The sequence below is a fragment of the Stenella coeruleoalba genome, assembly GCF_951394435.1.
Source record: "Stenella coeruleoalba genome assembly, chromosome: 10".
Taxonomy (NCBI): domain Eukaryota; kingdom Metazoa; phylum Chordata; class Mammalia; order Artiodactyla; family Delphinidae; genus Stenella; species Stenella coeruleoalba.
In genome coordinates, this window is record NC_137156.1 from 40,462,358 (window position 1) to 40,476,786 (window position 14,429).

General features: G+C 44.5%; 1 protein-coding gene across 11 annotated transcripts in view; it reads right to left on the reverse strand.

Annotated features, from left to right (window-relative positions):
* ANKS1A (ankyrin repeat and sterile alpha motif domain containing 1A) overlaps positions 1-14,429 on the reverse strand; it is a 188,068-nt gene that overhangs the window by 99,187 nt on the left and 74,452 nt on the right. For 7 of the 11 annotated variants that reach the window (XM_079933763.1, XM_079933761.1, XM_079933762.1 and 4 more), the window contains exons 3-9: positions 12,504-12,660; positions 10,553-10,615; positions 3,166-3,462; positions 2,312-2,387; positions 1,926-2,027; positions 1,728-1,829; positions 157-353 (exon numbers count right to left, since the gene is read on the reverse strand). In XM_079933763.1, the coding sequence (XP_079789889.1) occupies positions 157-353; positions 1,728-1,829; positions 1,926-2,027; positions 2,312-2,387; positions 3,166-3,462; positions 10,553-10,615; positions 12,504-12,660 (994 nt within the window). The other 4 variants (XM_079933764.1, XM_079933759.1, XM_079933756.1 and 1 more) reach the window with 3 other exon arrangements.

The following is a 14,429-nucleotide window of genomic DNA, read 5'->3' on the forward strand; positions in this document are numbered from 1 at the left end:
AAGAGGGAGATGGTGCAGAGCCCCCAGGAGAATAGGGTGGGTGGGACCCAGGCCCCTGAAACACAGCTGGCACTGGGGGTCGCACATCCTCTCTCCCACTCCCCAGCAGAGCAGAGGTGGACAACAGAACCCCGGTACAGAGGGTCAGCCACGTACAGGCCTCACTCCAGCAGCTTTCACTCCCGCCGTCTCGGCCTCCCTGCTCACGGAGTCCCGGTCAGACGAGCGCCCGCTGGCCGTGCTGTCCAATGAATGGCAGGAGACAGCATTGTACAGAGCCTCGTAGGGACCCTCCTCTTCCATGTTGCTGTCAAAATCGATGATCAGTTCAGTCACTGCTTTCTCCACATCACCTGAAGAGGGGTTAGAAGGCAAGAGAGTCGGTGAGAGGACAGCACAGTCTTGGACTTCCCACCACAGGAACAACCCAAAGCCCCTTCGGCCACCTGAACTTGACCAACGTTAACCTAGAGCAGGAAAATAAATCACGGCTTTCTCCACGGACAGGAATAAATATAGAGAGTTTCATCTGCGCTTCATACTCTGAGAAATGAACAGATTTTTCTCCAATTCAATATGGAACCTTTGACATCTATGAAGGACATCTCCCAAGATCGTTATAAATTCCCAAATACCTCAATGCCATGACAGCATAAACTTAAACCATAAGATGTAGCAAGGTACAACTGGAAAACTTCAGTAATCCCTTTAAAAGTTAACAAGAACCTCCATGTGCCCAAGCAAAATAGAGGGTGGTGAAGCCTTTCTGAGATGAAGGCGCTGTGCAGCTACAACTCACTCACTAGACAACTACGAACCTCAGAGTGCCTGGGATCCAAATTTGTGACTCTGCAAAGTAACCAGGGATCTGGTTATAGACCAGGGATCTCTGGGTCACTTGCAAAGAGTCAAAACTGTAACTGTAAAATCCCTGAAAGCTAAGAGCTTAGTGAACTACTAATCCCATTACCAGCAAATTATGAGGTCAAGAAAAAAAGTGTGACCAGGGGAGGGGAACAAGGACTCTACAGTAAAGACAGGCTGAGAACCCCTGAACCCTTGCATCTCTGCATTCCTCTGAAAAATCCCTTTCCTTTTTCAGTATCTGGCTTTGCTCTGTTTCTCGAGCTTTCTTCATTGTGATCTGTATCTGGGGGAGGTGTCAGCCAGTGTTTTGTCTTTCTCATTCATCAGACCTAGGACCCAAAAGGCTGCTCAATCAATCTGAAAAGGTGGATCCTGGCTAATGATGGAGAGGCTGGACTGCCCAAGCTAGCACCCAGACCACATGTGTTGGACAAATGATAGACTACTAAAATCTGCCATATACACATCTACCAACCAGATGACACTCATTAAATATTTACTGTGAGCCAGCTATACTCAAGGCACTAAAGTGTGTGTTAGAAAAAAAAGGTTTCACTGAGATTTGAGTTCATCTTGAGATCATCCTGTCTACCACACATCCCAGGATAGCTCTCACAGAGCCAACTCTAAAAGCAGAGAATAAAATAAAGTAGGAAAGAAAAAGTCCACCATCACGGCCTAAGCTTTGCCCAAGAAAACTTCATATAGTAGTTGGAAAAAAATGAATTTGAATATGAACTTACTAAGTACTCCCAATCCCCCAAAATAATTATTTAAATTAAGATTTTCCATTCTGCCAAAGAACGTTCAACTCTTTTCAAGCTGAGAGCCCCTTTGCTGGCAGAAGAGAGCCGACTCACCCTGAGACTTCTGGGATATGGAGTCCATGTTGGAGATGAGAGGTGGCTGGGTTGTGGGGGTTTTATCTACCTCTTTTGCACTTCTTTTTCCAGTCATGTGATCTACATGGAAAGACCAAAAAAAGCTGCACCAAATACCAGTGGCTTGGTTCAGCCAGCGTGTCCCCTGGTCCCTGCGGCAGGGAGATGGACCCATACCTTCGATCAGTGCTGCTATCTGCTGGCTCTTCTGAGATGGCAGCTCCCGGACAGTGTCTAAGGCAGTCAGTCCACGGTTATCTTTTATGTTGACGTCAATTCCTAGAAAGGCACACCAGGTGGACCAGGGGAGTGAGAATTTTCAAGCCAGCCTCAAAGCGGGTCAAATTCCAGGATACCTAATGCTCCTGGCAGCACAACCAACGTTTTCATCCAAAGATATTTTATCCAGCTATACAAGAACTTCGTACATTTGCAATCAACCAGTGGAGACATACACATATTAGGTTCAAAGGCAGCCAGTAAAAATCCCCCTCCAGGGATCCTGGGGGAAATGATCCCAACCCTGGCATGCTGTGTAGACAAGAGCGCTGCCAACCTCTCACCTGCAGCCAGCAGGATTTGCACCACATCGGTCTTGCCAAACAAAGCAGCCTCATGCAAAGCACTGCCCTTCTCCGTCTGGAAAGCAAATGAGAGCGCAGAGCAGGATATCATCAGAACAGTGACCCAGGTTTGGCGTGGCTTCACACGACAAATGGGACGTAGACAAGAAGGGACAGGAAAATAAAATAAACCACACAAAGTCCTCTGTCATTATCTTTCCCACTTTTCTTGTCTGGATTCCAAAACCACAATCGTGGCCCATACTTGGGTGTTTGATGTGCCACCAGGAGGCCACACATGAATAACTGCACTGTTACCCTTGGAACCACCTATTGGTGACACTCCTAAAAACCCCACCTTCCTGGGTGGAAGGAATGATGAGAAGAAAAGTACAAGGGGGGGAAAACACCTTAACTTCAAATGTGGTCTGATGGATGCAAAGCCTAAGAAATGGCCATTCATCTGAATGGAGAAAGCTACCAACAAAGGAAAATGTTAAGTCTCCTGTCGGCAACATCAAGTTGATGGGACTTTGGAGGCGCTAATGGTGGCAGTGGGAACACAGGTATAGGAAGATAATGAAAGTTTTCTAATTTCAAGAGAGAGTCCATAAGCATGTCTTTTCAGGGTATAATGACCATGTATTACCCCTGAAAAGAAACAAAAAATAACAGACTCACTGGAGGAGTTTCTTTGTCTCTAAAGTTTCTCATTACAATGAGTCAGCAAATGGAAGCATCTGACATGTGATGTGAACCGTGCTAAATAGGAACACAGCCCAGCAGCATGGCGCTTGTGCCTTTTCCAAAATGACTACGTCCCTTGGGCCTGGGAGGTACGTCCGCCCCACTACCTGGTAATTGCTATCCATGCCGGCATCCAGGAGGACCTGGACCACGGCTTTGTGGCCATTCCTTGCTGCCAAGTGCAGAGGGGTGTGCTTCTTAGTGTTGCAGCTCAGGAGGTTGGGGTGTGCGTTGAGGAGCATCTTCACCACCTCCAGCCTCCCGTAGAGTGCAGCCAGGTCCAGAGGCGTCTCGAACTTGTTGTTGCGCATGGTGGGGTCAGTCAGCTCCTCTAAGAGGACCTTCACCACCTCCGTGTGGCCATACTGTGCTGCGCAGTGCAGGGCCGTCTCGTTGTCATTGTTCTAAAGAGTCAACAGGCGGATGATGTCAGAAAGGTGACCAGCAGACTGGCAGACAACTGGGGTAATCACACGTAAAACCATTGAAATTTAAATGAGAAAAATAGCAGCAACACTTGGGGACTAATAGAACTATGTCAGAATCCCGCAAACAAGCCCGGCTGCTCCAGTCAGCCTCATCTGCCCCAGTTACTGCCAGAGGGGAGCAGTCGGCACCTCAGCCTTTGTAGTCTCCTCTGTGCCAATGTAGACGTGTCTCCAGACGGCAAGGAGAGCCACCTTGGGAACACAGCAGGCCGCGGGGAGAAGCCCTGGCACAGATGGATGCCCGTAATATCACTGCCATTGACTCAATTTAAACTTCAACTGGTTTTACAATTTCTATTGAGCCAACCCCGTGGTCCTGATTCTGGATCTGCTGACCATCCATTGCCTCGCACACAAGCTTTTTGGAAAGAGTTTGTCGTCTGCGTAGCTCCATGCATGCAAATCAATTGGCCAACAATGAAAGTTACAGAGCAGAGCACCCAAGATCACTCTCAACATATCAGCCAACAGCCACTGCCAGGGGACTGAGGCACCTGAGCTCAGTCACAGAGTAACGCGGGACCCAGATGCCACCCTGAGCCTGCTCCAGGAGCCTGCCCCAGCCAATGCATGCAGGACCTACAACTGTGCCAAGAAGCGTTTCTTAGGTAAGAAAGATACAATCAGACACCAGAATGTTTTGTGTGAGAGGTGCAAAATATTCAAGATTGTAACATTGCCATTAATTCAAATTCACAACCCCACAGGTCCTCTGATGTCAATTTTGTTTCAAACTAAAGGGAGAACCTGAGATAAAGCAGGAGAAGTTTGTGCTTTATCAACCATCAGAAGCAAAATGTTAATCATTCCAATTATGATCTTTCTTTTACTACTACTGACAATGTATAACTAGAGCAGGCATAGAGGAATTTCCACGACCTCTCCATTTTTAGAAGCATTAATGAAAATAATAATTCTCCCACAAGATTTTGAGATTCCTGAATTTATCCAGGAGGCTTCTGCCACTTTGGGGAAACAAAGCTTCTGAGGGCATGTGTCCTTCAGGTCAATATTATGCACCTTTCAGTGGTCAAAAGGTAAAGATTAAATGTTTCCACAATTGCTTCAATTCTATTAATGACATTAAAAGTAACAGACTAGAAGTTACCCAAACATGCATGCAATTCCATCTGCTTTTGATCTGGCATTTAACTGCATCATTTTTTCCAGCTACACCAAGTGTATCAGAAAGATCCAGGGCTACTAGGCGCAAGGCCCCAAAAGGCCAAAATGATAGCAAAGAAATTTTTTTTTAATGAAACAAGGACAGAAAGGGTGGTAGCAAGAGCCACATGCAAAGATAAATGCACACAGATAAACAGAGGAAGCAGCACTGAGCTCCAACACAGCTCCAGGAGAGCAGCTGCTGAGAAGGTGCAGACAGACTTCTCTGGCCACAGAACACAGCCAGTTAGCAATGGCCTCCTGTGATACAGCTGGGTCCAAGGGGCGAATTCCACGTCAACCTGAAAGTCTGGAGGGCAGGAGAAACGCTGGGCTGGAAGTAAATCCTTGGGGCTCCCTGTGCCAAACAAACCTTTCAGGCCACCCATATGCCCACTTCCTATTAAGCTATGGCATGAAAAACTTAGAGCTGTCACCTCGCTTTCTCATGAGAAGAAAAGACAGCTACAGCAATGAAAACTCACAGGAGCTTCCTGTAGAGGGATCCTGGGGCAGAGTTGCAACTCAAAGAAGTTTAAGAGGATTCTCAGGGTTTTATATCTCAAGATTAGCATGACAGCAAGGGCCAAGAAAGTCAGCTTATTCTCATTAAAACTCCAGTCCAAAAAAACTCGTTTACTCTGAAGTAGACACTGCTATCTCTTTTATATCCAAGTTGTCTCCCAACAACCAGAATAATCTGTAAAAAGTATGTCATTAGGGCCTGAAGAACTGTAAAACTCTAGGGGAAAAAGTCTTCTCTGGGTTTCTGCCAGAACTAAAGCAGCTACCACAGAGCTGCCTCGCTAAAGGCATGGTCTTGATCACTACCAGGCAAACTGCCTGCCTATGTTAAAAATGGCCTAACCACATCTCTGCAGTTTATATTCACAGTGTAGGAAGCATCTTATTTATGTTTCAGTCTTGCCAGACATGCTCTGGTAACTACAATACTCTTGAGTTTACGTCTGTGGTGACCACATCTCTCGACTACTGAACACAGGCCATCACAATGAGCTCTTACTACCGCTTCCCCTTGGAGCCTAACAATTTTCAGGGCAAGAAGTCACTAAAGTTTTGGATTTATGGACCCACAAGGAAGAGAGGGATTCCAGGGAGGGTACAAACTCTCAACCACCTGGAATCCCTCTCTTTCACACCTTTCAAATCACACCATGGGTGCTTACAACACCCCAAGAGTTCACAGAATCACACTACTATGAATCTGGACTAAGGATGGGGACTGAGATGAAATATCCCAATTTTCCCCCAAGGCTTTGCACAAACTCCCCACTCCTACTCATCTTGAGACCCACTTTCATTTTTTCCTTGCTAGGTCATTACTTCTAAAAAAAAAAAAAAAATCCCTATACCCTTTATATCTGGAGACCCCATTCAATGTATAAATCCATTACTCATGTGTTTTATATACATACACACACACACACACACACACACACACACACACACACATAAACTACAAACAGCAGAAAACCATCTAGAAACATTCCCGTGACTTTTCTCCTCTGGGAACTATTCAAAACCATCACCTCCCAGTGCTTGGATTATAGCCCAACTGCACTCTTGTCCACCGCTGACAGATATCTAAGTTAGGAACACCGGGGCTACAGCTCTCTGGAGCAACGATGGTATAGTCTCTAGAAATATACCCAAATTGGAACAAAAAGACAAAGTGGGTCTACAAAGATTTAGAAGACACAGGAAAAGCATGAGAACCAAGTTCCTCATGTGGAGGAGGAGTCAGACTTACTCTGCAAAGCTCTGAAGGCAGAACTCTGACCAACAGAGGGAAGGTTTAGGAAAATAGGTATCAATCAAGCATAAGAAACCAAAAATCAGTGGAATTCAAAAAGAGGCTGCCAAGAGTAATTCTGCTTGCTACTAGGAGAAACAAACAAATAAAATAAGGGGTAGATGGCCTGCGTTTTAGGTGAGAAAAGAGGAATCCTGCTCTAGTGGAAAGTTAGCCTAGATCAGTGGTTCTTAAACAAGCTTCGTTTTGGAATTACAAGGGAGCTTAAAGGTAACTAATACTGAGCCCCACCCCAGGTCTGCCAAGGTAGCACCTCAGAGGGTAAAGCCCAGGAAAACTAATATTAAAAAGGTTACCAGCCTAGCAGACACCAACTTAAACATCATTCATCATCATCAAGAACAAAACAAACTGACATCATGTGCCTGGTGATGCGATGCACTAAAAAGGAAGGACGAACATCACTCTTGTGGCATTACTGCCAAAAATGTATAACCTGAACCAAATCAAGAGGAATTATCAGACAAACTCAAACTGAGGGCCAGTCTACAAAACAAACAGCCTATGCTCTTCAAAAATGTCAATGTCATGAATGACTAGAAAAGGCTGAGGATAACTGTTTCAGATTATGTATGATCCTGGACTGTATCTTGGACCAGAAAAAGAAATTGCTCTAAAGGACATTATTGAGATAATTGGTGAAATTTGAACATGGACTTCTTTTTTTTTTTTTACTTTTTTTAATTTATTTTTGGCTGCATTGGGTCTTTGTTGCTGTGCGCAGGCTTTTCTCTAGTTGTGGCGAGCGGGAGCTACTCTTCTTTGTGGTGCGCGGGCTTCTCATTGTGGTGGCTTCTCTTGTTGTGAAGCACGGGCTCTAGGCACACGGACTTCAGTAGTTGTGGCTCACGGGCTTTAGAGCACAGGCTCAGTAGTTGTGGTGCACGGCCTTCATTGCTCCATGGCATGTGGGATCTTCCCAGACCAGGGCTCGAACACATGTCCCCTGCATTGGCAGGCAGATTCTTAACCACTGCACCACCAGGGAAGCCCCTGTGAATTACTTTTAAGTGTCTGGAGAAACAGACCTACCATAAAACGACTTTGACTACTGCTCATCTTATGATATTCAGACTAAGTTAAAATTGTTTTAAAAGGGGGTAAGTAAACAATTTTAATAGTTTCACCTTAGCTAAGGATGACGTACATTTGGACTGGTTTATGCTGACTTGCTGAAACAGGAAAAGGTCCATATGGTAAAGAGGAAGATAAAAGCTCATGAAAACCATCTCTGCTCCCAGGAAAGGCATCTGCAACTTCTTAATTTCTACAGGTGCTTGATAGGACTTAGCACACAAATGTATTTTAGCAAAAACAATTCCTAGACACACCAGGTCAATGAAAACCCATAAAACCTATGGAGGTTAGAACTGAATCAGCCTGAGAAGAGTCTGCATTCTTAGCACAACCCAAATAGCCTTATCCCTTAACGGCGTTTACGTCACTTGGCCTTTGAGGGGGGGGTGGGTGGGGTGGAGGCAAAGGGTAGTACAGTTGGCCCTCCCAATCCACGCGTTCTGCATCTGATGAGTCAACCAACTATGGATCAAAAATATTCTGGGAGAGGAACTTCCCTGGTGGTGCAGTGGTTAAGAATCCGCCTGCCAATGCAGGGGACACGGGTTCAAGCCCTAGTCTGAGAAGATCCCACATGCCGCGGAGCAACTAAGCCCATGCGCCACAACTACTGAGCCTGCGCTCTAGAGCCCATGAGCCACAACTACTGAGCCCGTGTGCCACAACTACTGAAGCCCGTGCACCTAGAGCCCATGCTCCACATCAAGAGAAGCCACCGCAATGAGAAGCCCACGCACCACAACAAAATGTAGCCCCCACTCGCCACAACTAGAGAAAGCCCACGCACAGCAACGAAGACCCAATGCAGCCATAAATAAATAAATAAATCAATAAATTTAAAAGGTAATGCTTAAAAATAATATATTCCAGGGGAAAAAATCTAGAACGTTCCAAAAAGCAAAACTTGAATTTACCAAGTGGCAACTATTTACACAGCATTTACATTGTATTATCGTATTACACTGTATTATTAGGTATTATAAGTAATCTAGAGATGATTTAAGGTGTATGGGAGGATAGAAGTAGGTTATGTGCAAACACTACACCATTTTATATAAGGGACTTGAACACAGTATCCACAGAGGTCCTAGAACCAATATCCTCTCAGATACTGAGGGAAGACTGTATTTCCAAAGAGAGAAGTAAGTTCTTATTCCATTTAGACGAAATTTCTTTTATGTGTGCAAAATCAAGGGATAGGAAAATGTGCTTTTAAGAAAAAAAGTCTTACCCTTTAATCAGAGCTTTATAAGCTAACTAAAGTAACCACCAAGTCGGGAAACAATCACTTCAAGGTGCTTCCCCCCCAAACAAAACCCTGAATGGACCAATACAGCAATGCTGCATTAAGCTTCACTCACTAGTAACAAAGAATAAATTCCAAAACAGCCTTTCAGAAATACCACATGGTATATACCTTTTAAAATTAGGACCTCAAATATTACTAGTAACCAGATATTTTTACTTCATGTACATGATCTTATTTGAACTCCAAAATAATCCCGCCAGGTAGATGGTATATCCCATTTTATAGAAGAGAAAACTGAAGCTCAGAGAAATTAAGTAACTTGTTCAAGTCAACACCAGTAAGTGGCAGCACAGAATTCAAACTTGGGTCTGACTTGATCTGTGAGGGTTTTCCACTCTGCTGCACTACTTCCAAAAAAATAAAAGAAGATGAAGTATCTTCCTATCTTCCTATCTTGAAGATCAGAAAACAGAATTGAAAGTGTGGGCAAACTAAAACTACTGTGTTCCCCCACTCCAGATCAAACTGCTTTTCCACGATTAGGGCCCAACAGCTGAAGGAAATCTCCCGTAGAGCCTGCCGACGTCCAGCCCATAGGGTCCTTCATTTGCTAAATCAGTATTTTCAAAGAAAAACATGAAATATCTGCCTTGCATTTGGAAATGCGCAGAAGGACCTTACATTTCCCTTCCCAGCAGCTGCTGTATTATTCAGAGCCAAGTGAAAGGTAGCTGATGTGAATAATGCAGTGACTCAGCCAAACTCCAGATTGTTGCCAAAAAGCAAACCTCATCTGAATGAAACCTTGAGTCAAAACAGCAGGTGAGAGCACAGAGGAGACAGGCTAACACCATCACCCAACCCACCAGCTTTGCCTCCAGAGGCAGTGGAGGGCCGAGGCCGGGGGCTGAACGTTCATCACTAGGCCCATCAGCCCGTTATTTATCCCAGCCTCACGGGGGAAGGAGACTCAAGGCAAGTGCCCTGCTTGGCCGTGCAACTTCATTTCCTATTTCTGAGCTGTTCCAAGGGCCAAGAGTGACCAAGCAGAGAGAGAAGCTAATGGCTGGGGAGAAGGGACTGAGGCTTCAAAGCCCCAGGCACAAACTCAAGGAAAAGAGACGGGAGCCACACCAGCAGCTTTTAAGAGCAAAATGGAGTCACCCACGCCCTGGCTGCCACACCTCCACCACAAGCTATTGTTCGGATTCCATCTCAAGAGAAATATCGAAAGCAAACTTAAAAAAAAAAAAAATTAATCTAGGAAGTACAATTTAATCATTTTCTGTGCTTATTAAAAAGTGAGCTACTTTGCGTAACATCTTTTAATTGCACTTTTCTTTTTTGAATTTAAATGATTTTAGAAATCACAATAGTAAATTATGCCCATAATATGGTTCCTTCTATTTCCCCAGTTCTGCCACTTCTAAGCTTTTCAGCCATTCCAGGAAAAGCACCCAAGCTTTCCAGAATTGGTATGGGTTTTAAAAACAAGAACAAAACCCACTGAAGCTTCGTTTTCCCATTCCCAGGCAAGCCAGAAGCAGATGGGCTGAAGCGGACAAACGTCAGGTTGATGAAGAAGAGTCTGAGTGGATGAGAGTGGAAGCCAAAGAGGACCGAAGAGAAAGTGCAGCTTGGAGAAATGATGCAGAGAAATCCTGGCAGCGAAAAGTACACACCTTGGCATTGATATAAGGGTCAAAGGGGCCGTACTTTTTGAGTTCTTTGATCTCAAGAGCATTCTATAAAAAGGAGAGGAAAAGAAAATGTGATGATAAAATGGATGAAATATATCAAAGCAATGCACAGCCCCGAGGGGGCCCAACACTAGACAACTTGGATCTGCCCTCTGGGTGCCTCAAAAGGAAGTTAATGGGGAAGACAACCTCCAGGGCACCGCGCTCATCACCCCTCTCATCCAAGCTTCCAACTGAAGCAACGTTAATGGTTTTTAATAAATCAGTGAAATACTTGTAACCACTGCCTAGATGCATTAGGTTTTTCGAGCTATTGCAGACGTTGTGCCCAGCCCCTGCCCCACCCACCTGCCTGCCAGATACGCAAAGCACTGGGCTGGGTCCCACTTATCAATGGACACTCCAGGCGGGAGGCGGCTGTGAGCAGGACAAGCTAGCATACTCAAGTGGCTCAAAAATCCAAGCAGCTGTGTTCCAAGGCAAAAGTGAGCAAAGACAGGATTAGAAATGGTGGCTGAAAATTTCTTAAACAAGAAGGACTTTAATGGGTGACTAGTTTTTTCCACATTGAGGAATATTAGTTAAAAGCAAACCTCTTTTATAAATTTCCTCCAGATAAGAGAAATTACTGTCACATTAGCCAGGAGGAGTAAAGTTGCATGTAGGTTCTAAAGAGGCAATTCTAAAGAGACAATTTTCCTTCCTAATGTTATAAAACAAACATCCTCATTGATGATCTTGAATGTCTGTTGCTCACCTACCCAGAAAATACAGCCAGAAGGGGGAAAGGGAGGCGGATGAACAGCTGTACACAAACAATCTCCAAGTGGAGAGAGCTGGGAGCACTGCTGTAGTTTTCTCACTCCTCACAGTGAAGCTGCCCTTCTCTGAATCAAAAATGTGCTCTTAACAGAATGTGCATGGTCTTGCTGACAGGGGGACTTCAAGAATGGTTTCCTATTTTTTTGAGGAATAACCCTGATCTAATCCTACAGGTGACTGAACAATCTCCTCTCAGCAAAGTCACTAGTGAAACAGTCCTAAGCTTACTGAGAAAGGGCAGCATCTCTCTCCTTCAAGCAAATAAGAAAAGTATCTACTTCAGTTCAGAGCAGAGAGGGCAACAGGAGAATGGCTTGTCATTCAGAGAGGGCCCATCTCCTCGCAAATCGACACCATCTCAGATCCAAACTACAGGGAGGTGTATTTTATGAGAGGTTTGTCTAGAACTTACATAATTCAAATATAACTTTCCCAAAGGAATAAATATAAAGAAGAGAAGGTACAGTCTCAGAGTACCTGAATCCATGGCCAGTGTGTGGTGTTTCTGCTCAAATGCTGCCTTTTTTATTTTTTAAGAATTCTCTCTGCTTTGTCAAAGCATGGTCAGTAGTAAATGAACATTAGAGGACACATGGAAATGATCTTCATTCTGCTGAATCACCTCAGATCTCCACTCACGTGGCTTTGTGAGTTCATTTTTCAGCACTAGCACTCGTACCACCACTCCTGCAAGTTCTGATGCATGTAAAACAATGGCATGGTTCACATAGTACCAACACATGCTGGGAGTATTTCTGTTTACCAGCTAAAGCTGCACTGCCACGTTGATGGCAAAAGCCCACCAGTTTGAAATGAACTCTGGGCAATTTTGCAGGATTTGCATTATTTCCAGTCTTGCACGTGAGGTGAGTATTTATAACTTTGTTACAGTACTATTCCAAATCTGCATGATTCAAATGCATATGAAATGCACCCTTCATGGTACAAGGTTTCCCTGGCGCACTAGAAGGAGTAGCGCTGGGAAGAGGGGAATCACCCTTAGGCCAGGGAAGAGCTGGTTCCCTGAGATCTGAGTTACGGGACTGAGACGGTGATGGGGCTGCCAAGGTCTGGCTGTAGCTGAGTGGAGAAAGCTTCCCTTCCCTCCAACCTGTTCATTGACTTTGGTGTGTGAGGGCCCTTGATGGATGAGCAATCGCACTATCTGGGCATCTCCTTTCCAGGCTGCCAAGTGCAGAGGGTAACAGCCTTTAGAGTCAGCCACGTTGGTCAGCGCGTCGTTCCTCAGAAGAACCTCGACCACATCCCTAGAAGGCGAAAATCGATCATGAGTTTGCAGAACCCACAAGTCTTTCGTACTAACAGTTCTGCACATCTGTTTGGCACAAAGCCCTTTCACAGAGATTATCTCACCTGGCTCCCCATCTCTACCTGAGCTCACCGCCCAGCTCTTCCTTTTATTCCATGAGCTACTTGTACAGCTGTTGACAGCAGCTGAGCCATCTTGAGGCACACTACACTGACTCATCACCTCCCGGTGTATCTGGGCTTTCTACATAATCCATCTATTTTCCATTATTTTGAAAACGTCTGGTCCCCTTGTCTAAACCTTGCAATGTTTCCTTGTTTGTGATGTTGAAACAGCATTCAGGGATAGAATTTACATAAAAGCAGTCATGCAAAACAAATATCATTATTCACCACATTATTCAGAGCACTTAGTGATGTGGGAGCTGGAAGCGGACAGGCAGAGCAGAATTAAAGTGGCTGCAAACATAAGCCAGATGCATATGGTATCACTTGATACATCCAGAAAGAAGGACTTGGCTTCCTTCTTGGTGACACCACTAATTAAGTAGATATAAATGTATAACTATCCCCACGCACATGAGGTCAAAGAAAATCTCCACTGTAAATAAAACAGCATCTGGAGATGAACTTGGCTAACAAGCTACAGTCATTTAAAGATTCACTTTAATTCAGGTTACCCCACCATTTAAGGTGGAGGGAGTCTCTACAGATTTTCTGTTAGCTTTGTCTAAGATGGTTATAGAAAAGACCACATTACAGGAAATGATCACATTCCATATATCTTAGAAAAGTTTCATGTAGAAGGAAACAGCCATTGCTTCTTTCCGGCACATCAGCATCAATTAGGCTGGGCCAAATATTGCAAAAGTGAGACAGAATACCATGAGGTGGTAGGGCCCTGTTCTCGCTCGGAAAAATCTAAATGGTCCCAATAATCCTTCCTCATAAAAACTAAACTTCTACTGCTTATCTCCTTTAGTATTAGGCCTCAAACTCCCCGATGCCCTGTCTTCCGTTACACTCTGGTTTTCATTCTTCCTGGCAAATCTACGCTCTGTGCTCCACCACTCGGCCTGCTCCTGCTCTGAGCCTTGCCATTCTACCTCACTTGAAGGGCAGCGCCCTCTTCAAGCTGCTAAACCACTGAAACCTGTGCCTTCTCTCAAACCACCACCCACCCCCTTGCCAAAGCACACCTTCTCCAGAAAACTTCCCAGACAAACCCCACACAAATCACAAATTCCTGATAACCTCTCTATACTCAAGGGAATTAAATAGGCCATATTATTTATTTATTTTTCCCCTTAAAAATGGTTCTTGTTGTGGACAAGGCTAATTTTATGAGGAAAGAGTGGCAAGCAGAAAGATAAAGTCAACAGAAAGAAAGTTTCTCATGACCACTCGATCTATTTTCAGTTTATAAAGGGACTGGTTACATAATACATCATCCAGCACCATTATGTTCTGGCTGCCCCACATTTGAGCTTCGTATCCAGATCATTGCAAGGCACTGCCCCATTTCAAAGGGGAAGAGAATAAGCAGAAGAAAGGTAAAACTTAACCTTTGGTTAAAGTTATTTTGGGAGTGGGGTGGGGAAGGATGTTTATATTATACACTAAAGAGAGACTCAAGAATTCTGGACGGACTAAATTTAGTTTTTCTCTGTTCTTCAGCATCCCTGCTTTGTACACCTTTACAGAAGGAAAAAATTTAAAAAGACAATCTGAAGGCCTGGGTTCTGAAGAGTGGGGCAGGAATGTAGCA